Genomic DNA, 25508 nt, shown 5'->3' on the forward strand with positions numbered 1-25508 from the left:
TTTTGTTACACAAAGGCTTAGGTCTCAGTGAATTCCTGCTGCTCTCTCAACCCCGCTTCCTCTCATCCTTTGAAAAGAAGGCTTCTGGCCAGGCTGAGATTAAAATCAAGGTGTTAGAGGGCCATGCTCCCTCCAGAGACTCTTGGCAGGAATCCTTCCTTGCCTCCTCTTAGTTTCTGGTGGTTCCTGGCAGGCTGTGGCTTGTGATAATGTGACTTGTCTCTGCCTCTGTCTTCACATGACCTTCCTTGTGTCTCTGTTCTGGGTCTCACTATCTCCAGATCTCCCTCTTTTCACAAGGACACCATTCATTGGATTTGCGGCCAAATCTAATTCGGTGTGACATTATCTTAACTAATTACATGTGCAAATTTTTCTATTTCCAAATAAGGGCACATACTGAAGTTCTGGGTAGACATTAATTTGGTAGGGGGGTCGGGGAGGGCAGTATTTGATCCACTGTGATAACCATGATACATACTGTTGTAATATAATTTTTTAAATACTGTATTAATTCAAAATTAATGTCAAAAAATCCATGATGAACAAAATGTTAAAATTTTCAATAACTACAGGATCTAACAGGTCTAGGACTAGGATGAGGGGAGATATACAAGGGCAGAATTGGATTCTGTCTTTTTTGTTTGTTTTTGTTTTTTATTTTTTGAGATAGGGCTTGTCAAAACAAATCCAGGCTGGACTGCAGTAGCGTGATAAAAACTCACTGAAATCTCTCCCAGCCGGGCTTAGCTATGTCTTACCTCAGCCTCCCAAGTAGCTGGGACTACTGGTGTGCACTGCCATGTCCTACTAATTTTTGTGTTTTTTATAGAGATGGGGTTTTGCCATTTTGCTCAGGCTGGTTTCTAACCCCTGGGCTCAAGCGATCCACTGCCTCAGCCTCCTGAAGTGTTGGGATTACAGGTGTGAACCACCATGCCCAGCCAGATTGTCTTTATTTAAAATTTTGTTTATTGTGAATTTTCTGCATTAATTTGGATTTTTTTTAAAGTACTGCATTACAGTGTTATTTTTCTTGATTACTGAGATTTTGGTGCCCCTTGTATTCGTGTGTAAGCAAAATGAGCATCTCACTGTCTCAACCCAGGCATGGTCTTGCTTTCTCACAGCATGGTGGCTGGGTTCCAAAGATGAGCATCAGAAAGTGGCAGGCACAAGATGTATTACCTGGTCTTTGTATTACCTTGTATAATCTAGCATTGAAAGCCACACAGCCTCACTTCTACCACATTTTGTTAGAAGTGAATCATTGATGTGAGCCCATATTCAAAGGTAGGAGGCTGAGCTTGGTGGCTCATACCTGTAATCCCAGGGGTTTAGGAGGCTGAGGCAGGCATCACCTGAGGTCAGGAGTTCAAGACCAGCCTGGTCAACATGGTGAAACTCCATCTCTACTAAAAATACAAAATTAGCCGGGCATGGTGGCGCGTGCCTGTAATCCCAGCTACTCAGGAGGCTGGAGGCAGGAGAACTGTTTGAATACGGGAGTCAGAGGTTGTAGTAAGCCAAGATCGTGCCCCTGCACTCCAGCCTGGGCAATAAGAGTGAGACTCTGTCTTAAAAAACAAACAAACAAAAAATAAAAAGGGAGGGGAATTTGATTCCTCTTGATGGGAAGAAAGGCAAAGAATTTGCAGGTATGTTTGAAATCCACCACACACATATTTGCCTTCTCTGTGGAGCTCTTCTATATACACTAATCTTGTCCTTACTGACAGCCTCTACTTCTACTCACCTTTCTTCCTGGTGCTGTTAGTCCAACCTGGGAGTGGTAGTTGTGGGAGTACCCTGAAGCCTGATTATAGAGAAAGAAAAGTGACATCAAGAGAGGGAGGGTGTAAGTCATCATCATGTCACTTTCCTAACTCAGAAATCTTCAGTGCCAGCTATTTCCTGGCTTATCAAATGGAAACTCTTCTACCTGGTTTTTAAGAGCCTTCATTCTGACTCCAGTCTCTCCAAGGAAACATAGTTTTGCGTGTTTGTTTTAAACAGTTTACCAGAAGACACTTGTGTCAATTAAGCTCTTGTCTCCTTTCCAACCTCATCTTCGGTACCTGGCACGGTGGTGCTGGGACCAGGAGTTCACAAACCAGATTTGAGCTTCGCCAGCTGCCCACTGTTAGGGGGCGCCAAAGGAAGACTGGAAGCCTGGAGAACTAAGAAGGGATTGCTCCTTCCTGTTTGCTTATGGAACTTTCTGGGGGCTTCCTGTTGACTTGTGTCTTCTGTGAGGGCACCCACCAACACTTCACCTCAGCAGAGGCAGAGCCTTTCTGCAGCTCCGTGGAGTCCAGTTTGCAGTTTGGCCAGCGCTGGGAGAGCCAGCTTCATTTTCCTCCCTGAGAGACATCAGGACCCGCTGGGCAGCAGCTTTCCCTCAGGTATGAGTTAAGCCCCAGGGAGCCCTTTATGTAAGTGTTTAAGTTTTTATGATCTCCCCTCTTCCCTATGTTCCCTCATCCCCACAGGTGGAAGCTGTTCTTTGCATCTGCTGCCTCTGTGAACCCTTAGAGTTCCTCTTTTTATACTTTTAGTAGCCTCGTCCACAACTTTAAACTCTATTGCAACTTTAAAATTTTAAATTCTGTCTATACAGACAACTGGTGTGTTTTCTGTTTCCTGACTAGAACCTGACTAGGTGGTCCAGGAAACAAATCCTCAAAGATGGAGTTTACGGCTTGGTTTGGTTTGAATGCAGATCTGAACTCCCTACCAATGAGAAGACGGATGCTGGTAGCCCATGGTGTCCATTGGTATCATAGTGAGTCAGATTATCTCATTTACTAGAGTAGACTATGAACTGGGGAAAGGAAATACCCAGAATTTGGGAGATTACTAGATACTGGCTCAGTTGATGCTCACTCCTAGAACCTAAAGTACTCTACTAAACACAGTGTGGAGCCTGATGGTGATAGATGGAGTTTTAGCCCAAGTTAAATTCATAGTATGCCCTCCAGATTTACTGACCCACCTTGTGGTTGTTTCCCCAGTTCTTAAATATATGATTGGAATAGATACGTTTTGTCAACTGAGAGATTCCCCACATTGTCTTCTGATCCATGAAATAAGCACCATTAAAGTAGAAAGGACCAGGTGGAAGCACCCAGAAGTTATTTTTCTCACCAGGATAATAAACCAAAAACAACACTGCATGCTTGGGGGAATTGCAAAGGTGAATGATACCATCAAAGACTTGAAAGAAGCAGAGGTGATGATACCTCTTACATCCTCTATTTATTCATTTATTATTTTATTATTATTATTTTTGAGATGGAGTCTTGCTCTGTCACCCAGGCTGGAGTGCAGTGGTATGATCTCAGCCCACTGCAACCTCCACCTCCCAGGTTCAAGTGATTCTAACTGCCTCAGCCTCCCAAGTAGCTGGGATTACAGACACACTCCACCACGCCTGGCTAGTTTTTTGGTATTTTTAGTAGACATGGAGTTTCACCATGTTGGCCAGGCTGCTCTAGAACTCCTGCCCTCAGGTGATCTGCTCACCTTGCACCTCCCACAGTATCGGGATTACAGGCATGAGCCACCGCACCTGGCCACATCCCTCATTTAGCTTACCTTTATGGCCTGTGCAGATGGCAGACTGATCTTGGAAATGACTGGTTATCTTACACTGAAACAAATAATGACTCTACTAGCAGCTCTTATTTATTTAGAAACCGAGTCTCATGCTGTCACCCAGGCTGGGTCACTAGGACATTGAGAAATACTGAGCAGAGGAGGACATGTATCCTTCAAAAGCTGTAGGCAGGGCGAGGTGTGGTGGCTCGCACCTGTAATCCCAACACTTTGGGAGGCCAAGGTGGGTGGATCACCTGAGGTCAGGAGTTCAAGAACAGCCTGGACAAATGCGTTTTTCCCCTCTGTATCAGTATGTAAAGACAAACAGAAATAGTTTGCTTTTACTTACTAGACCAATGGCACCACTCATTAGACCGGCAGTTCCCCTTATTAGACAAATGAAGCTCCTTTGGTCTGAGGCAACAATCTTGCCTTGCAGTTACATGGACTCACCTGTACTCTGCCATATGGAGTCTGCAAAAATCCTGACCCTTTTTATGTTCCACATGTCACGCTGGCCCACTGCATCGATGACATTATACTGATGGTATCTGATCTGATGAGTAGGAAACAGTTGTACTTTAGATGCCTTAGTAATCACCATGCAAATCAGAGAGCAGGAGATAAGTCCCATCAAAATTTAGGGGCATGCCACCTCAGTAAAAGTTTCCAGGGGACTAATGGTCTGGAGCATGTCTGGATAGCCCCTCCAAAATGAAGGATAAGGTGCTGTACCTTGAACCACCTACCAGTGAAAAATAATGCCTGGTGGATCTTTCTGGATTTAGAAGCCAATGTACAGTTTATTTCTTTGTGCTACTTTGACCTTTTGCCAGCAAGGCAGAGATGCTACCTGCTTTAATTGAGGACCAGGATAAGAGACTGTTCTGCAGTAATTCCAGCGCCACAGGGCAAACTGCTCTTCCACTTCAGCCTAATAACCCAGCATATCTGATAGTGCTTGGTGTGTCTGTGGCAAATATCACTGCTGCCTGAACCCTGTGGTTAGAATCAGCAAGATAACTGAATACAGGTCTCTAGGGATTTGAAACATACCCACGTCCTCTTGTAGACAGTCCCTTTTAACACTTAATCATGGGACATCAAGTAACCACACAGGCTGAGCTTCTCAGAATGAACTGGGCATTTTCTGTCCCAGGAAGCCATAAGATTGGGCATGTGTATGGCAGTCTTTCACCAATCTATCATCTTGGCCCACTGAGGTCCAAAAGGCATGAGAAGGTTCTTGTTTACATAACTTAGGTTCCCTTAATACGGACTCCTGCTGAATTGCCTCTTCTGTCCCCTTCTCTAAAAGCAAAAAGCCTAGTTTCAGTTATCCTCAATTTATTTACTCATTTGTTCAGTCCCCATTATGCAAATAATAAAATGACTATGGGTATCTGCTCAGCTCTGGGCCACAGTGGACATGCAGACCAAGTTCTCATTTAATGTATAGTTCAAAAAGCTCTACTCATATTGAGAATTAAAAAGATTCTAGTAGAATTCAAGAAAGGGGCAGCAACTGCAAATATCTTTAAGGGAAAACACCCAAGAAACTCAAACTGAGTGCAATACTATGCGCTTATGTGTATTGTGCCAAATGACTTAAGATTTGACACAAATTAGGCTTGGTGCAGTGGCTCACATCTGTAATCCCAGCACTTTCAGAGGCCAAGGCAGGCAAATCACTTGAGGCCAGCAGTTGAAGACCCGTCTGGCAAACATGGTGAAACCCCGTCTCTACTAAAAATACAAAAATTAGCTGGATGTGGTGGCCCGTGCCTGTAATCCCAGGTGCTCTGGAGGCTGAGGCAGGAGAATTGCTTGAAACCCAAGAGGCAGAGGTTGCAGTGAGCCAAGATCACGTCACTGTAATCCAGCCTGGGCAACAGAGTAAGACTCCACCTCAAAAAGAAAAAAAAAAAAAAGATTTGACACAAATGTGGGTAAATATGGACAAAAGAGGCTTCTATGAACATTCTTGCACAGTGTGGATACATTCAGTGTTGGGTTGATCCTGAGTAGCAGTGCTATCAGATGCTGTTAGCATTCTTACTGTTTTGGTTCAGAATTTTGCTCTTTCGTTGCTACATATTTCAGTAGGGAGCCCTGGCAGCTGTTGGTTAACAGATGTCTTTGTTAGGGAGCAACAATCACAATCAAAGCCACCATCAAATATACTTTGTGACAGCCTGGGGGATTCAAACAAAGAAAAAGAGTCAGCATAACTCCATTGCAAATGTCTTTTTCTTAAACTTTATAAAATGGTACAAATTATGCATGTAGCTATTCACTACTCCTGGTACATTAAACTTACTAGCACTTTTTTTTTTTTTTTTTCCCTCGAGATGGAGTCTTGCTCTGTCTCCCAGGCAGGAGTGCAGTGACACGATCTCGGCTCATTGCAACCTCTACCTCCAGGGTTCAAGCAATTCTCATGCCTCCCAAGTAGCTGGGATTACAGGTGTGTGCCACCATGCCACCCTAAGTTTTGTGTTTGGTAGGGATGGAGTTTCGCAATGTTGACCAGCTTGGTCTTGAACTCCTGACCTCAGGTGATCCACCCACCACAGCCTCCTAGAATGCTGGAATTATAGGCGTGAGCCATCGTGCCTGGCCATAACTCACACATAGTGACTAAGCAATGGTAGCTTTTCATTTTCTAGTAATGCACACATTTTGGCCCTGGCTCCTGATATTTCTTTTGTGTACTTAGGCTTACTTATGGATGCATCGCTTTCAAAAGCCAGAAATTTAGGAAAGGCCCATACATTTTTGTAGAGCCCTAAGCTTCTCGAAAAGTAAACTCTAGTAAAATTTCTCTTAAGAATTGGCCAGGCATGGTGGCTCAAACCTGTAATCCCAACACTTTGGGAGGCCATGGTGGGTGAATCACTTGAGGTCAGTAGTTTGAGATCAGCCTGGCCAACACGGTGAAATGCTGTCTCCACTAAAAATATAATAATGAGCTGGGTAAATGGCACATATCTGTAGTCCCAGCTAGTGGGAGGCTGAGGCAGGAGAATCACTTGAACCTGGGAGGCAGAGGTTGCAGTGAGCCGAGATCACCATTGCACTCCAGCCTGGGTGACAGAGTGAGACACTGTCTCAAAAAAAAAAAATTTAAAAAGCTGGGGGTGTGGCAGCTCATGCCTGTAATCCCAGCACTTTGGGAGGCCAAGGCAGGTAGATCATGAGGTCAGGAGTTTAAGACCAGCCTGGCCAAGAGGTGAAACCCTATCTCTATTAAAGATTCAAAATTAGCAGGGTGTGGTAGTGGGTTCCTGTAATCCCAGCCACTCAGGAGGCTGAGGCAGGGAATTGCTTAAACCCAGGAGGCGGAGGTAAGATTGCACCACTGCACTTCAACCTGGGTGACAGAGTCAGACTCTGTCTAAATAAATAAATAACACTCTGAAACTCAGCAGCTTACAACAAGTATTTACTATATCATGCTGTTTCTAAGGCTTAGGAATTTTGGAATAGCTTTGCTGGGTGTTTCTAACTCAGAGTCTCCTGCAGGCTGCAGTCAAGATGTTGGAGTGGCACTACATTATCTAAATGCTTGCCTAGGGCTGAAGGATCTGTTTCCAAGATGGCTCACATGGCTCTTGGCAGGGGCCTTAGTTTTTCACTATGTGGGTCTCTCCATAGGCAGTTTGAATGTCCTCACAGCGTGGCAGCTGGCTTTCCCCAGAGTGAGTGACCTAAGAAAGAGCAAGACAGAAAAGCCACAGTATCTTTCATAGCCTCATCTTGAATAGAGGTTGTATTCTATTAATCACATAGATCAATCACGACACAGTGTTGGAGAAGACTACACAAGGGCATGGAAACCAGAGGCAGGAATTACTATGATGGGCAGGAATCTTGAAAGAAGCTGGCTGCCACAGTGATTGCCTTTCACGTACCAATTCTACCTCCTCCTTTCTCCAAGATACTTCAGTTAAGCTTCTGAGAACCAGGCTTAAGGAGCTAGTTTGAGATTGGTTTGATGGAGATTTGGTTTATGAATCTTAGGATGATGTTGAAGTGGACCAAGAACTGTGTAAATAACTTTAGTTGGAAAAATTAATACTGTACATTTCCCTCCAAACCCAAAGATCCTAGTGGGACCATGGATCTGTTTGGAGATATAGAGGACATTTCTTCTGAGAGTGATGAGGGCAATCAACCATCTATTCCAGGACAGCTGGTTGTAAGTACAATCACCAATATCAACCAATCCCATTATTCAAAGCTTAAAAAAAAAAAAAAAAAAAAAAGTTTCAGAGGCTGATGAGTCTGTCTGTCTCATGTTGAGAGAGGACATGGATAGCTGAACATCTGATGAACAGGTGAATTTCTTAGCTATATTGAGAATTTCTGGGTATAAGAAGGCACAGAAGGAACTACTCAGAATGAAGTTGATGCCAAACTTTAGGGGCTAGACTGTAAGGAGTCATAATGTAAAAACCTTTGATTTAAAAGTTTATCTTGGCCGGGCGCGGTGGCTCAAGCCTGTAATCCCAGCACTTTGGGAGGCCGAGGCGGGTGGATCACAAGGTCAAGAGATCGAGACCATCTTGGTCAACATGGTGAAACCCCGTCTCTACTAAAAATACAAAAAAAAATAGCTGGGCATGGTGGTGCGTGCCTGTAATCCCAGCTACTCAGGAGGCTGAGGCAGGAGAATTGCCTGAACCCAGGAGGCGGAGGTTGCGATGAGCCGAGATCGCGCCATTGCACTCCAGCCTGGGTAACGAGCGAAACTCCGTCTCAAAGAAAAAAAAAAGTTTTTCTTATTCAAGCCTGTGACAAGAAGCATGAGCTATGTTGATATTCTCTGATTTTAATAGTTGCCTAGTATTGATGGAGTGAATAATTTCACACTTCTGTTGCTGATTATGCAAAATATTTATGTCAACAAAATAGATATTATACTTTTTTCTAGTAATATAGGCTAACGGATCTTGTTTCTCTTTTTTTTTCTGCTTTTTCTTTTTTTTTTTTTTGAGACGAAGTCTCAAAGATTACAGGCATGAGCCACTGCGCCCAGCCTGTTTTGCTTTTTTGTAGGCATGAGGTGAAGTTTCAGGAAGAAGCTTAGCAGAGCTGCTGTTTTATCCCTAAAGTGGAGTCTAAATTTACTTCCTGGCCAGGCACGGTAGCTCATGCCTGTAATCCCAGCACTATGGGAGGCCAAGGCTAGTGGATCACCTGAGGTCAGGAGTTTGAGACCAGTCTAGCCAACATGGCAAAACCTCATCTCTACTAAAAACACAAAAATTAGTCAGATGTGGTGGCGCAGGCCTGTAATCCCAGCTACTCAGGAGGCTGAGGAGGGAGGATTGTTTTGAAACCGGGAGGTGGAGGTTACAGTGAGCTGAGATCATGCCACTGCACTCCAGCCTGGGTGACAGAGCGAGACTCCGTATCAAAAACACAAAAACAAAAATTTACTTCCCATCAAACCTGCATTTGCCCAGTGTAGGACGAGTAAAGCTAGCGCATTTCTTTTTTTTTTTTTTTTTTTTTTTTTTGAGACGGAGTTTCGCTCTTGTTACCCAGGCTGGAGTGCAATGGCACGATCTCGGCTCACCGCAACCTCCGCTTCCTGGGTTCAGGCAATTCTCCTGCCTCAGCCTCCTGAGTAGCTGGGATTATAGGCACGCGCCACCATGCCCAGCTAATTTTTTGTATTTTTAGTAGAGACGGGGTTTCACCATGTTGACCAGGTTGGTCTCGATCTCTCGACCTCGTGATCCACCCGCCTCGGCCTCCCAAAGTGCTGGGATTACAGGCTTGAGCCACCGCGCCCGGCCAAGCTAGCGCATTTCTAAGGCCTCTTCAAGCTCTCACATTCTGATTCCTTTCTTAGGATGAACATGGAGTGCCTCAGGACCAGCAGGAGGAAGAGCCAATTTCTGAAACCATAATAGAAGCGGAAATTCCCAGTATCAACTCTGATTTAGGAAATGAATTGTATTTTGTTAAACTACCCAAGTTTCTCAGTATAGAACCCAAGTAAGAGGAGTGATTAAAATTTTCAAGATATTGAAAAAAATTTTTCAAATATTTATAAGTTGAGTAATCATAAAGATGGGAGATTTCTCATAATTTTGAAAAAATAAATGTAGGATGTACTGTGGTAGAAAAATGAATTACTGGTAAGAGAGAATTTTAATGCTAATAATTTTTCTAGCATTTTGGTACTTTATTATACATAAACAGATCATAATGGATGAAGGTGTTTTTCACTAGTATAAAGCTGAAAAATCAGAAATTAAGAGTGATAAAGTCTGCTAGAGAAATCACAAATATTCTGGCCAGGCACAGTGGCTCATGCCTGTAATTCCAGCACTTGAGGAGGCCAAGGTGGGCAGATCACTTGAGGTCAGAAGTTCAAAACCAGCCTGGGCAAAATGGTGAAACCCCATCTCTACTAAAAATATAAAAATTTGCTGCGTGTGGTGGTCTGTGCCTGTAATCTCAGCTACTTGGGAGGCTAAGGCGTGAGAAGCTCTTAAATCCAAGAGGCAGAGCTTGCAGTGAGCCAAGATTATGCCACTGCACTCCAGCCTGGGCAACAGAGTGAGACTCTGCCTCAAAAAAAGAAAAATCACAAATGTTCAATGCAAAAGTCATTGTGAATCTAGAAAAGACAATTATTTTGTACTACAAAGTAGTGTCAGTGGGTATGATTCACTAAAATACACGCATGCAGGCTCTTGTGAATTAAACACAACACATTTTTTTTTTTTTTTTGAGACGGAGTTTCACTCTTGTTACCCAGGCTCGAGTGCAATGGCACGATCTCAGCTCACTGCAACCTCCGCCTCCTGGGTTCAGGCAATTCTCCTGCCTCAGCCTCCTGAGAAGCTGGGATTATAGGCATGCGCCACCATGCCCAACTAATTTTTTGTATTTTTAATAGAGACGGGGTTTCACCATGTTGACCAGGATGGTCTCGATCTCTTGACCTCGTGATCCACCTGCCTCGGCCTCCCAAAGTGCTGGGATTACAGGCTTGAGCCACCGCGCCCGGCTTACAACACATTTTCTTAAAAAATATGGAAGACCATGTGTTGTCTATACTTTAGAAGACATATTTCATCAAATAACATTTTGGATTGTTTGTTGCATTTGAATTTTATTTCCGGCAGTTATGTTTTAGAAACAAATTTCAAGAAAGTATGGTAATTTGCATACTTCTTTGAAGGTTTACATGAAATTATTTATCTACTGTGATTTTTGAAGGTGACACATTGTATTCCTTATTAAATATGGCTAACATGACATTAAAAATATAATTTTTAGACCTTTTGATCCTCAGTTTTATGAAGATGAATTTGAAGATGAGAAAGTGCTTGACGAGGAAGATAGAATCAGGTTAAAATTAAAGGTACCATCCCATACTTTATTTTTTCTTTTAAGTTTTTCCTTTTATAAAGTAAAACAGGGATGACAACTTGAGACTTGAGCTTGGGAAATCCTCTTATGTTTCTTGTTCAATAGCTCTTTAGACCTAGGAACATTTTTTCAGAATATTTTTATGGGAGGAGGTATGTGCCCTTTTTTATCCCTGTGGAATTGTCACTTTCTTTTTTGGTTGCAGTTAGGCCTTTTTTGACATAAGTAAAGATAAAATTTTTGAAAATAGTTAGCTACTTCCTTCAGGATAAATAACAACATAAGTTATATGGAATTGCCCGCACATTTTATAGTGGGTGGATCCTGGCCATTTCCCACAATAGAAATGTTTTGACTCTTCATGGATATTCAAACTATGCACAAAAGAGATCTTGTCATTAGGTGGTTCCTCTATAAGAAGGCCTGTGACGGCAAAGCACTACCAACTACTCTCACAGGCATGTTTTTCCTTAAGGGGGTTTCCTTTAAAACTTTGTTTTTTTCTAAATTTAAAACTTTTGGGTTTTGTTTTTTTTTTTGAGATGGGCCTTGCTGTTTTGCCCAGGCTAATCTCAAACTCCTGAGCTCAAGTCATCTTCCCACCTCAGCCTCTTGAGTAGCTGGGACTACAGGTGCACACCACCATGCCTGGCTAAGGATTTCCTGAGTTTCTACAGGGGCTCCAGTGGTTAGTACTGGGCAGGGGCAATTCTTGTTGTTGTTGTTACTTTTGTGACTTGGAGTTCTCTACCATATGGGTAGAATAAATTTAGACTCAAAAACAGGGCAAAGCACTGATCTCATGTTTTAATTTTTTGATTAGTTGTTTATTCGTTTTAAAAAATTGTAATTTCAAGCACAGAGCTTCCCTGTCTTCACTAGGCGAATGGGGCACTCTTTAGCCCTTCTTTCATTGGGTTTATCTGCAAGTGACAGAGGTCTCACTCTAACTTTCTACCTCATGTGGACCCAAAGCCTCATGCTCTCTTGGATCTCTTGGTGTGTCTTGTCCGATTAACACCTCTGGCCTGCATCCTACTTAGCTCCTGCTTCCATTGCTATGAACTGGAGCTCAGAAAAGATTTAAAGAAAGTATCTGGTTAGTTTAACCAACTCTCTAGGTATTGGTAGCAGGTAGGTTTCAGTTTTGCTGCATCAGCTAGTTTTGTAAGCGTATTCTATCATTACCTATCAAGTTTTTACACAAGATTACAAATCACTTGAAGAAAGAACAACATTTAGTTAGTTAAACTGGTTTAACTAACCAATGCCTTTGGGTTTTGAACCAGGTGGAAAATACTGTAAGATGGAGGATACGCCGGGATGAAGCAGGAAATAAAATTAAAGAAAGCAATGCTCGGATGGTCAAGTGGTCAGATGGAAGGTGAGCACAAAATGCCTGAAGAATACTAGCATACCAAGAGGGAGGCCTGGAATGAGTGAGGTTTTCTTTGTAGAATCTTCTTTTGGGGTCATTTTCTTTCCTTTTTTTTTTTTTTTTTTTACTAGCATACCAAGAGGGAGGCCTGGAATGAGTGAGGTTTTCTTTGTAGAACCTTCTTTTGGGGTCATTTTCTTTCTTTCTTTCTTTTTTTTTGAGACGGAGTTTCGCTCTTGTTACCCAGGCTGGAGTGCAATGGCGCGATCTCAGCTCACTGCAACCTCCGCCTCCTGGGCTCAGGCAATTCTCCTGCCTCAGCCTCCTAAGTAGCTGGGATTACAGGCACGCGCCACCACGCCCAGCTAGTTTTTTGTATTTTTAATAGAGACGGGGTTTCACCATGTTGACCAGGATGGTCTCGATCTCTCGACCTCGTGATCCACCCGCCTCGGCCTCCCAAAGTGCTGGGATTACAGGCTTGAGCCACCGCGCCCGGCTTCTTTTTTTTTTTTTTTTTTAAGACAGAGTCTTGCTCTGTCAGCCACGCTGGAGTGCTGGAGTGCTGGAGTGCTGGAGTGCAGTGGCGTGATCTCAGCTCATGGCAACCTCCAACTCCCAGGCTCAAGCAATTCTGCCTCAGCCTCCAGACTAGGTGGGATTATAGGCATGTGCCACCATGCCTGTCTAATTTTTGTATTTTTAGTAGAGACAGTTCACGATGCTGGCCCGGCTGGTCTTGAACTCCTGACCTCAGGGAATCAGCCCGCCTCAGCCTCCCAAAGTACTGGGATTATAGGCATGAGCCACCGTGCCTGGTCTGGGGTCCTTTTCACTAACGGATTTACAAAAGTCTAGGTCTGTGGCATTACCTAGGAAACCTGAGAGAAGTAAACAGGGTGGAGGTCTTATAGCTGTGCTGGTGGTAACTTCAGAAATGAACTCAAGATGTGACAAAAGCGATTGCAGCTACCTTACTGATGTGAAAGAATAAAGTTAGCTCTCATTGGTCAGATATCGAACATGACAAAATGGTATTTTGGAAGACTTGTTTCTGCTTTGCTAATGAAGTGACAGAGATTTGTAAAATTACAAAACAATTATATTTCAAGTTAAAGAGAGGATAGATTTTTACCACTTTTTACTTTGGAAGGAGACAGGTTATTTACAGCTTCTGCTTTTCCTATGAATTCAGTTTGTGGACAGGATCTAGCAGTTCCACACTATTTTAAGCCAAGCTCGCAGGGCAGAATGGAAGCCGTAGAATTCATTAAATATCCACCCTAATATTTGAACTGTTTCTCATTTCCAGCATGTCCCTGCATTTAGGCAATGAAGTGTTTGATGTTTACAAAGCCCCACTGCTGGGCAATTACAACCACCTGTTTATAAGAGAAGACACTGGTCTGCAGGGACAAGCCGTCTTTAAATCCAAACTTACCTTTAGGTAACTATTCACACTGACACATGATTACTTGCCATTAAATAGCAATAAAGTTGAGATATTACAACTCACCCCTGGACCATGGTCTGGTTCTCATACACCTTTTTCAAGTTTACTCCAAGCTGCTATTTCTCAGGGAGCCAGTTCATACTATCAGAATTCCCAGGAGAGTGATTACAACCCAAAATGTAGGTATATTATTAATCCACATTGATCAGTGCACTTGGTAAGAAGCCTGGAGGATTTGTCCTTGCAGCGCTGCTGCTCAGCAAGTCCTTTCCCTGGAGTGAAATTGATCTGGGACGTTGGCCATCATCAGAATGGTGTTGATGTGTGCCAGCAACAGACAACAGGCTGGGCTCTCCCCTCCCCTGAGGCGGCAGCAGCCTGTGCCTAAGCAGTTAGATGATGGGGGCCAGGTAAGCTCACTGTTGTGGCCCCTTCTCCACACCTTCCCTCTGAAGGACACAGTACTGTTGATTAGGAGTAGGCTTTCCTCCAGAGGTGGAGTACTTAAAAGACAAGAGCTCTTTTGGGGGACATGGAAGTTTTCTAAAATCAGATAGGGGTCATGACTATACAACTTTGTATATAAAAAACTTTAATTGAATACTTAAATGAATGGGTGTTATAATATATAAATAATATTCAGTAATCTGTTGGTCTTTTTATAGACTATAAATAGGGATAGCTCTGAAGTTATGTAATCTTGAGGAAGGGTCACAATCTCACTAATTTCCAGCTTCCTTATCTATAAAATGGCGATAACAACATCTATTGCACAGGGATGTTGTATCAATGAAGTCAAATAACACATGGGACATCACACAGAGACCTGGCACAAGTGGTGAGTGGTGCTCAATCCAGTCTCTTAATCACCTCTCCTAGAATAGCATCCTAAAAGATGTGTGATTCTGAGCTTGCTTTTTTTCACTGTCCCCCGTGCTCCATACTGCGATAATTGACTGCCTGGCACCATCTCATTCCTGATGTCCCATCTCTCTGCAGCCATGCTCTCTTCCAGAGACTCTCCCCTAAGGATCATCCTCCTCCCCTCTGATGTACTTAATTAAAAGCTGCCTTCCTAGGCCGGGCGCAGTGGCTCAAGCCTGTAATCCCAGCACTTTGGGAGGCCGAGGCGGGTGGATCACGAGGTCGAGAGATCGAGACCATCCTGGTCAACATGGTGAAACCCCGTCTCTACTAAAAATACAAAAAATTAGCTGGGCATGGTGGTGCATGCCTGTAATCCCAGCTACTCGGGAGGCTGAGGCAGGAGCATTGCCTGAACCCAGGAGGCGGAGGTTGCGGTGAGCCGAGATCGCGCCATTGCACTCCAGCCTGGGTAACAAGAGCGAAACTCCATTTCAAAAAAAAAAAAAAAAAAAGTAGGCAGGAAGACATTTCTTTCCGGCCCGGGACTTCTGGTGTAGCTGTATTATCCCCTGGGCTGTTACAAGGCCTCTGCTGCTACCTGCCTCTTTGCTTTGACTTCCATTTTTTTCCAGATGAAGAGACTCATCTTTAGTTCTCCAATTGTGCCTTCTGGAATCTGCACCTCCCTCTGGAAACCGAGATTTCATATTCCTTCTCTTCTCCTCTGGCTGCAGTCGGGGATATTCTTTGTAAAAGCCTTTGACCTTGCCACCTGCCTCCCCTCACTTCCACTGCACTCCTACTTCAGCCCAGTCAGCTTTCCCCAGGAGGTAGGGCAGAGGGAGGTGCTTCTCAGGAGGCTGGAGAAAGAACTGTGGTTCTGCTTCCTCTGTCTGCTGAGTGTAAGGTCCTTGTCCCCAGGTGTTTCTGCTATCCGTATGACTGCCTCCAAATGTTCTTAGTAACCAGTGAAACATTTTTGCCCACTTCCTGGCAGACCTCACTCTACAGACAGTGCTACATACAGAAAGATGACCCTGCCACTTGCTAAAAGAAGTTCAAAGACACAGAAAATTAGAATCTTACCTATGGTGGGTCGTGATCCTGAAGGCCAACACACAGAAGTGATGAAGGTATGTTTGCTAAGCTTTATCCTGGGACATTCAGGATAGTAAGACCTACGTTTTCCAGAACATTAATTCACCATTTCTTATTGCCACTGCTGTTTTATTTCTTGAAGTTATCAGGGAGCCAGTTTAACTTTCTTAGTGTGTAGTTAACCACAGTAATTATCAATAGCTATTGGTGAGATTGTACCAAAGAACTCTGAAATCTAGAAAACTGATTATTTAAAAAATATAACCTTTCACAAACACACATTGTGAACTGCAATGTGTGAAATGCCAGGCAGATTTAAGAAATGGAATCTATCTGTGGCTCAAGAATTGTCCCCTAGTAAGGCCTCCCCATTCTGTCATTGAAGCTATGGGGAGCTCTGGGTTGAGGGGTCAGGACAGGAATGTCTGGGAGCCATAGGAGTTTCGTAAAGTCTAAGCAGGTCAGGTGGTTGTGACTCAAGGATGAACAGCAACAGCCTCTGCTGCTCTAGGGGTCAATTTGGGTGAGTCGCTTCTCTCTGGGCCGAGTGGCAGCACAGAACACCAGCACAGCTCTGGAGGACAGGCCTGTGCCAATGCTAAACAAGCTGGTTAGTGTCAGGGCTCTCTTCTGCCCCTTTTTTTTTTTTTTTTTGAGACAGTCTTACTCTCTTGCCCACGCTGGAGTGTAGTGGTATGATATCAGCTTACTGCAACCTCTGTGTCCTCGATTCAAGCGATTCTCCTGCCTCAGCCTCCCAAGTAGCTGGGGACTAGAGGCTCACACCACCATGCCCATCTAAGTTTTGTATTTTTTTGGTGGAGATGGGGTTCCGCCATGTTGCTCAGGCTGGTCTTGAACTTCTGACTCCAAGTGATCTGCCTGCCTTGGCCTCTCAGAGTGCTGGGATTACAGGCATGAACCAATGCACCTGGCCCCTTCTGCCTCTTCACCTTTGCATATCCTTCACACTTACAAACCAAAGGATCCATGTGGAGTAACAGAGGTGTGATGGGGAAGATGATACTTCGAAGACACATGGGAGAGCTATTATCCTGGACTAGGCATTATGTCTTCTTTATGGTGAAAATAGATGCAAGAGGGCACAAAAGTAGTTTCTGTTTTAGGCTAAAGAGGTTATTTGCTTCTTTACAGAAAGAAGAACGCTTAAGGGCTTCCACTCACCAGGAGTCTCAGGAAATCCATCCGCAGGAGAAGCAGAACCAGCAGGGGCCAAGTGTCTCCTACCAGGACCCTGGCAGTGATGATGTGGAGGAGGAAGGCAAGGACACCTTCAGCCTGGCTGCCATTAAAAACTATTACCAAGGTGAACTCCAAGGTGAGTCAGGTGTGACAGTCACAGTTCATCATTTCAGGGTGACAGTGCCTGCTTTTGCTCTGGTGAGCTCTTACTCATTGTCCTACTGTTTACTGAGAACAAAAGTACGAAGGCTTTTTGTTCTTCTTAGGGCTACTCTCCCAAAGAAAAGATTAGCTGTGAAAATATGGCATTCTCCAAATAAAATCAATTAAACAATTTATGTTGTTGTGGAGGAAAATGTATAAAAGGCAGTTCCCCTGTTTGTATAATTGAAGACCCAATATTTAAGTTTCATAGTTCTTAAAATGATGTGTATAGGCATTTAGGTGCTCAAATAACCTCTTTAAGAACAAAACCTCTCAAATCTAGTTATTTCAGCTGTCTGAAAGTTCTACTTACTTTCCCACTGAAACTTTTTTAAAAAGTTAACTCCTTCAGGAAAAATGTACAGTGGGAAGTAAAAATATTTGGCAGAAGAAACATTGAGGAATAAACCATCTTTGAAGGGTAGTTTCATGTCCAAAATTCCTTTGCTTTCAGAGGAACAAGCCAGAATCTATTCCTCAGACAGTGATCAGGGGTCAGAAGATAAGACTCAAAGATGAGTGAGAGCAAAGAAACTCAGTAATGAAGTAAGACCAAATGTATTCAATTTTCAGAATTTACCTTGTACTCAGGAGTCAACTGCTGGGAATATTGCTCACAGACTAGGCAGGCACAAATTAACTGTCTACACACTTGACTGAAATCCAGTGAGATCAGTGCAGCAGTAGGACTAGGGGTGGCTCAAAGGTCTGATACCTGTGCTCTGGTAGGTCTTGAAAGGCTGCATAGAGGAGGAATACTCTGCTGGGTGTTGAAGAATGAGCTGAAGTTTGCAACACACAGGCCAGGTTAGGCACTATAGGAAGATGGAAAGGCCTGTAAAGAAAGGTGCAGGGCCTGAGATATCAAGTCTTGGCTACAGAACTACAAATTGCTTCATGTGGTTAAAGCAAAGAGTGGTCTACCATTGTTCACTGTGGGAAACTAGGTGTCTTTAAAAATTTATTTAATTAATTAATTTATTTTGAGATGGAGTCTTGCTTTGTTGCCCAGGCTGGAGTGCAATGGTATGATCTTGGCTCGCTGCAACCTCCACCTCCCAGGTTCATGTGATTCTCTTGCCTCGGCCTTCCAAGTAGCTGGGTTACAGGCACCCACCACCATGCCTAATTTTGGTATTTTTTAGTAGTGACGGGGTTTCACCATGTTGGCCAGGCTGGTCTTGAACTCCTGATCTCAAGTGATCTTCCTGCCTTGGCCTCCCAAAGTACTGCCATTACAGGCATAAGCCACCAGGCCTGGCCTTTTTTTTTTTTTTTTTTTTTTTTTTTTTTAAGACAGAGTTTCACTCTTGTTACCCAGGCTGGAGTGCAATGGCGCGATCTTGGCTCACCGCAACTTCTGCCTCCTGGGTTCAGGCAATTCTTCTGCCTCAGCCTCCTGAGTAGCTGGGATTACAGGCATGCACCACAATTCCCAGCTAATTTTTTGTATTTTTAGTAGAGACGGGGTTTCACCATGTTGACCAGGATGGTCTCGATCTCTTGATCTCGTGGATCCACCCGCCTCGGCCTCCCAAAGTGCTGGGATTACAGGCTTGAGCTACCGTGCCCGGCCTTGTTTTGTTTTGTTTTTAAGACACGGTCTTGTTCTGTTGCCCAGGCTGGCATGCAGTGGCATGATCATTAATCACTGCAGCCTCAATCTCCTGGATTCAGGAGGTCCTCCTGCCAAAGCCTCCTGAGTAGCTGGAATGACAGGCATGCATCACCATGCCTGGCTAATTTTTAAAATGATTTGTAGAGATGAGGTCTCACTATGTTGCTTAGCCTGGCCTCAAGCGATCCTTCTACCTTGGTCTCCCTAGTACTGGGATTATAGGCATGAACTGTGGTGCTTGGCTTAAAACTGTGTATTTTTATTGTTTGAATATAATAGTAGTTGAGCAATCTCATTTGTTATAAAAATATTTTGTTTTCCTTTTATAAGATCAAAGGTGCAAAGAAATTTTAAGTCTCTCTTTTATTTTTATTTTTGAGATAGTCTTGCTATATTGCCCAGGCTGGAGTTTAGTGGCACAATCTTGGCTCACTGCAACCTCTGCCTCCCAGTTTCAAGCATTTCTTGTGCCTCAGCCACACAAGTAACTGAAATTTTAGGCATGCACCACCAAGCCTGGCTAATTTTTTTTTGTATCTTTAATAGAGATAGAGTTTCGCCATGTTGGCCAGGCTGGTCTCGAACTCCTGGCCTCAAGTGATCTGCCTGCCTCTGAGCTTCCCAAAGTGTGGGGATTACAGGCATGACCCACCATGCCTGGTCTTAATTATTAATTATGTAAGAGAATCACTATGGTATTGCCCACTGACCATATTAATTCATTCAATGTTTTCTGAATACATGCTCTGTTCTAGAGATACAGACAAGAAAAACTCCCATCGCAGTGACAACAATGGTCACTGTGTGTTCATTTATTTTTTCCTCTCTCTCTACAACACACATAGTTGTCCCTTAGTATCCATGGTGGATTGGTTCCAGGATTCAGAATATACCCAAATCCACAAGTGCTCAAGTTGCTTATATAAGATAGTTTAATTAGTATTTGCATATAAACTATGTACATCCCCTGCTTTAAATCATTTGTAGGATGGGTGCTTTGGGAGCCCAGCACTTTGGGAGGCTGAGGTGGGCAGATCGTTTGAGCCCAGGAGTTTGAGACTCCCATCTCTTAAAAAAAAAAAAAAACATTAAAAATTGTCCCTGCTACCCAGGAAGCTTAGGCAGGAGGATCAACTGAACCCAGGAGGTTGAGGCTGCAGTGAGCTGTAATTGTGCCACTGCACTCCAGCCTGGGTGACAGAGCAAGACCCTGTCCCAAAAAAAAGAAAAAAGAAATCATCTCTAGATTACTTATAATACAATATAAATGCTATGTAGGCTGGGCACGGTGGCTTACGCCTGTAATCCCAACACTTTGGGAGGCCAAGGTGGGTGGATTACCTGATGTCAAAGATTCAAGACTAGCCTGGCCAACATGGTGAAATTCCATCTCTACTAAAAATATAAAAATTAGCCAGGTGTGATGGCACACACCTATAATCCCAGCTACCCGGGAGGCTGAGGCAGGAGAATCCTGAGCCCTGGAGAGGGAGGCAGCGAGCCAAGGTCATGCCACTGTACTCCAGCCTACTCTTTCAAAAAAAAAAAAGAAAAGAAAAGAAAAATAAAAGCTATGTAAATAGTTGTTATACTGCCTTATTTAAAAAATTTTCAAACATTTTTGATCTGTGGCTGGTTTAATCCTTGGATATGGAGGTCCAATTCTACTGAATTTTAGAGAGAAAAGAAGTGAAGTACTAGGGAAGCTGGGGAACATATTTCAACTAAAACAATAGAAATGTCAGTCAATACAGAATGAAAGTTAAGTATTCACAGGGTGGGGTGGCTCACGCATGTAATCCCAGCACTCTGAGAGGCCTACACGGCCAGATGACCTGAGGTCAAAGTTTGAGACTAGTCTGGCCAACATGGTGAAATCCTGTCTCTACTAAAAATGTAAAAAATTAGCCAGGCATGGTGGCACAAGCCTGTAATCCCAGCTGTTTGGGAGGCTGAGGAAGGAGAATTGCTAGAACCCAGGAGGTGGAGTTTGCAGTGGGCCAAGATCACGCCAGCCTGCCCAGGGGAAACCTAAGTTTAGCTGCCTGATCTAGATGGTATCTGTGGGGACACATTTGGCTACCAAGGGTGGAGAAACTGAGTTCTAATCTGAAGGGCTGGCTCTCTGTCATCTCAGAACCACTTTAGATAAAACTTCAGGAAACATTTTATATTGAGTTTTATGTCTTATCTCTCATATTTATTCAGGTAAACCTTCCAGAAAGAGGAAAGCAGGGCGTGAAGAGGAAGATTATATAAAGCCCTAAAATGTGCACTCATTGTATTCAAGTTTGTTTTAAAACAATGATGAAATGACTTGTTTTAATGGAAGTAAGTTGAGTTGCGTAATCCTAGTTGTGAATAAAAAGTTTTCAAAAGCAAGTCCATGACTTTAGAAAATCCATTTTTTCCCAAACAGGATTGTTTTGTGAACCATTTACTGTGGGAGGGTCTTAGGTTTTAGTGCATTACTGTTGTTAAATTTGGCTCAGTTGTGGCCTCCTTTAGGATGTCCTCCCTGGCCTGCCTAGCTGGGTTTGGGGCCTTGTGCTCTCGGTAGTCCCCTTAGCATGGCATTAATTCCATTTCTCATATAGCATTGTGCTCTTGGAAGAGCAGGTACTACAGGGAGAGCTCACTGGATACCTGGTACCACTTCTAATCCTTAGGGCAGGTGCTGTTATACCCCTTTTACAGACGTGGAAACTGAGGTTTAAAGAGCTTAAGACCTCTGTACAAAGCTTTTAAGTAAACAAATAAGCTTTTTTTTTTTCTTTTTGTGATGGAGTCTGGCTCTGTCACCTAGACTGGAGCTCAGTGGCGTGATCTTGGCTCACTGCAACCTCTGCCTCCCGGGTTAAAGCAATTCTCCTACCTCGGCCTCCCTCTGAGTAGCTGGGACTACAGGCAGATACCACCATGCATGGCTAAGTTTCTGTATTTTTAGTAGAGACGAGGTTTCACCGTGTTAGCCAGGATGGTCTTGATCTCCTGACCTCGTGATCCACCCGCCTTGGCCTCCCAAAGTGCTGGGATTACAGGCATGAGCCACTGTACCCGGCACAAGTAAGTTTTTCTGAGACAGGGATTAGGATCTTACATGCCCAGTGATCACAATGCTGGGTAAATACTTTAGTGACCTTATAGAGACAGATACCCAAAACATCTACGTGAGATAAACAGGCACCATTAGGTTTAGGGAAAAGAGCCATGGGAAACAAAATACTGGATTTGATTTCTAGTTTTGTAATTGCTATAGTAGCTAGAACACAGTAGAACCTAAAAACTACTTACTGAATGAACAAACAAATGCTGTTATCTTGGGCAGTCTCTTCTCTGACACTAGGTGGGCTTTAGATTTGCCCATATAAATCCTTCAATTCAATGTTTGTATCTCTACCTCTGACAGTTGAATACTAAGATACATTATTTTTAAATGTTTTGTGAACTATAGTTCACAAAAATGGAAAAAAATGGTCCATTTCACCATGCTGAAAACCCCAATTTACAATTCTATTTCTTTCCCTTTTATACTTTTATAGCATAATTTCATGCTTGTATATTAAACACATTCATAATTAGCACTAGCTTCTGAAGGAGAATTGAGAGACTCATTCAGAACAATGGAGAGTACTAGGACAACTTAATTGTAACATCAGGTATTCTTTCTAAGGGGCTGGCCTTGAGGATCTGGTATATCTGTCTGTGCACAAGACAGAAACTGGGGAATTGGGCTGGGATCTCCCAGCCCTCAACCTTTGTAGACCATGCAGGAAAGCTTAACAGTTGAATGAAAAAAAATGTTTGGCAATTTTGGACTCACAAACAGTCAAGCCTCCCCTTCTATTTGGTACCCGTACGAGCAGCAGTGCCACCAGGCTGAGCACTTTTACTTGGACTGCTTTGGAGGCCATGGTGAGGACGCTGTTGCCTCATAGCTAGTCCCTGGCACTCAAGTCGTCTTGGACTCAGGGAGCAGCCCACAACTCAAGCACCTGAGCCTCCCTGCATCGAGGCTTCCTGTACAAGAGTGTGAAGCTCAACAGTCATTCTCAGAAGGCAGAACGACATTAAAGATTCCAGGTCAATTTCTTTATTTCCCTAAGTTAGGAAAACTCTGAAAATTTTAAATTATTTTAACTCTTTTTTTGAGGCAGCGTCTAGCTCTGTTGCCCAAGCTGGAGTGCAGTTCAAGCGACTCTCGTGTCTCAGCCTCCTGAGTAGCTGGGATTACAGGCACACGCCATCACGCCCAGCTAATTTTTGTATTTTTAGTAGGCAGGATTTCATCGTGTTGGCCAGGATGGTGAGATTCCTGACCTCGTGATCTGCCCGCCTCGGCCTCCCAAAGTGCTGGGATTATAGGTGTCAGCTACAGTGCCTGGCCCTTTATTTAACTTTTATCCTTAAGTTTCCTCAAACTCATTACACGTTTCCCTGGTTTTCTTCTTTTTTGAGACAGTCTCGCTCTGTCGCCCAGGCTGGAGTGCAGTGGCACGATCTCAACTCACTGCAACGTCTGCCTCCCACGCTAAAGTGATTCTCCTGTCTTAGCCTCCTGAGTAGCTGGGATTACAGGCAGCTGCCATTGCGTGTGACTAATTTTTGTATTTTTAGTAGAGATGGGGTTTCGCCATGTTGGCCAGGCTAGTCTCGAACTCCTGACCTCAGGTGATCCACCCACCTTAGCCTCCCAAAGTGCTGGGATTACAGGCGTGAGCCTCTGAGCCTGGTCTTTTTTTTTTTTTTTTTTTTTGAGGAGACTTGCTCTGTCTCCGAGGCTGGAGTGCAGTGGTAATCTCAGCTGATTGTAGCCTCTGCCTCCCAGGTTCAAGTGATTCTCATACCCCAGCCTCCCAAGTAGCTGGAATTATAGGCATACTCCACCACATCAGACTAATTTTTGTAATTTTAGTAGAGAGAGGGTTTTTTCCATGTTGGCCAGGCTGGTTTCAAACTCCTGACATCAGGTGATCCACCCACCTTACCCTCCTAAAGTGCTTTGATTTCAGGCATTAGCCATCAAGCCTGGCCTTGTTTTCTCTTTTGATTGATGGATACAGGTGACTGCTAAGTCTTTGTTTTACTGTAAAAGCAAAAATCATCTCTAGTCTATTAGAAGGACTAGTTCCCATCAGGTTCAGAGTGTACTGTATCACAAGACTCTGCTTTTTTTTTTTTTTTTTTTTTTTTGATGGACTCTCTGTCACCCAAGCTGGAGTGCAGTAGCATGATCTTGGTTTACTGCAACCTCCACCTCCTGGGTTCAAGCTATTCTCCTGCCTCAGCCTCCTGAGTAGCTGGGACTACAGGCATGTGCCACCACACCTGGTTAGTTTTTGTATTTTCAGTAGAGATAGGGTTTCACTATGTTGGCCAGCCTGGTCTTGAACTCCTGACCTCAGGTGATCCACCTGCCTTGGCCTCCCAAAGTGCTGGGATTATAGGTGTAAGCCACCATGCCCAGCTGACCCTGCTCTTTCCTATTTGTCAACTAAATTCAATTTTATGGACAGGACCTAGTACTGATGATATTAGGTTGAACCTTATGATATTACTATTTTTTTTTTTTTTGAAACAGAGTTTCACTCTCGTTACCCAGGCTGGAGTGCAATGGCACAATCTCGGCTCACCGCAACCTCCGCCTCCTGGGTTCAGGCAATTCTCCTGCCTCAGCCTCCTCAGTAGCTGGGATTACAGGCACACGCCACCATGCCCAGCTAATTTTTTTGTATTTTTAGTAGAGATGGGGTTTCACCATGTTGACCAGGATGGTCTCAATCTCTTGACCTCGTGATCCACCCGCCTCGGCCTCCCAAAGTGCTGGGATTACAGGCTTGAGCCACCGCGCCCGGCCTATATTACTATTTTTATGAGTAAAAGTGGTCAACTATTGTAACTAATTTTACATGGTTCAACATAATATGGGGGTATTTAGTCAGCTCAGATTGTTCCAACAATATACTATAGACTTGGTGGCTTAAATAACAGAAATTTATTGCTCACGTTCCTAGAGGCTGGGAAGTCCAAGATCATGGTTTGGCTCCTGGTGAGGGTTCCCTTCCTGGCTTGCAGACAGCAGGCATTTTGCTGTATCTTCATATGGTGGAGAGAGTCTCCTGTCTCTTTGTATAAAAACACAAATACCATCATAAGGGGCCCAACATTTTGACCCATCTAGCCTTAATTACTTTCCAAAGGCCCCATCTCCAAATACCATCACATTGGGGGTTAGGGCTTCAACATGTGAATTTGGGGTTGGGGGGTATGGATACAAACATTCAGTCAGAATGAGTAACTCAGGGAAATTGATAAACTTGTTCTTGAAGAAGGATGTAAGTAATGAATTTTAGAACTTAGGAACTAAAGGGATTATGTGCTTTTTCAAAAATTCCAAGTCTACAGAACATTTGCTAAACTTTATTGAAACGATTTATTCCAGTATATATTGCTAAGTTTTAAACGCTTCTAGTACGTAGTCTTCAAAAGAAACTTCACTGTGCTGTTATGAATTTGGTTGATAATATTTTGTATTATTTAAATATTTATGTTAAAATTTATTGTTTTTATATTTATAAAAATGGGGGGAAAGGCTATTACAATATTGGATATTTTAGCATTAGAAAAAATATAAATACCTGATTTCATGTGACAATGATGTTCAAATTATTGCTACAAAGGTAATTTTTTTT

General features: G+C 43.4%; 1 protein-coding gene across 1 annotated transcript; it reads left to right on the forward strand.

Annotated features, from left to right (window-relative positions):
• The first annotated feature begins 9 nt into the window (after positions 1-9).
• Positions 10-23515, forward strand: LOC104653482 (RNA polymerase-associated protein LEO1-like). Its single transcript, XM_074394240.1, has 8 exons — positions 10-7801; positions 9464-9609; positions 10903-10987; positions 12285-12379; positions 13686-13820; positions 15691-15826; positions 16947-17130; positions 21025-23515. The coding sequence occupies exons 1-8, from the start codon at positions 7721-7723 to the stop codon at positions 21081-21083; spliced, it is 921 nt and encodes a 306-aa protein (XP_074250341.1). The 5' UTR covers positions 10-7720; the 3' UTR covers positions 21084-23515.
• Positions 23516-25508: the final 1993 nt, after the last annotated feature.

Source organism: Saimiri boliviensis, chromosome 2, assembly GCF_048565385.1.
Source record: "Saimiri boliviensis isolate mSaiBol1 chromosome 2, mSaiBol1.pri, whole genome shotgun sequence".
In the NCBI taxonomy this organism is placed as follows: domain Eukaryota; kingdom Metazoa; phylum Chordata; class Mammalia; order Primates; family Cebidae; genus Saimiri; species Saimiri boliviensis.

What these genes read in the sequence shown, in the direction of transcription:
- LOC104653482 (XM_074394240.1), top strand. Translation starts at nt 7,721, where the DNA reads ATGGATCTGTTTGGAGATATAGAGGACATTTCTTCTGAGAGTGATGAG. An exon ending in TTTCTCAGTATAGAACCCAA is followed by an intron (nt 9,610 to 10,902) that starts GTAAGAGGAGTG and finishes TATAATTTTTAG; the next exon opens with ACCTTTTGATCCTCAGTTTT. An exon ending in AAATCCAAACTTACCTTTAG is followed by an intron (nt 13,821 to 15,690) that starts GTAACTATTCAC and finishes ACTTCCTGGCAG; the next exon opens with ACCTCACTCTACAGACAGTG.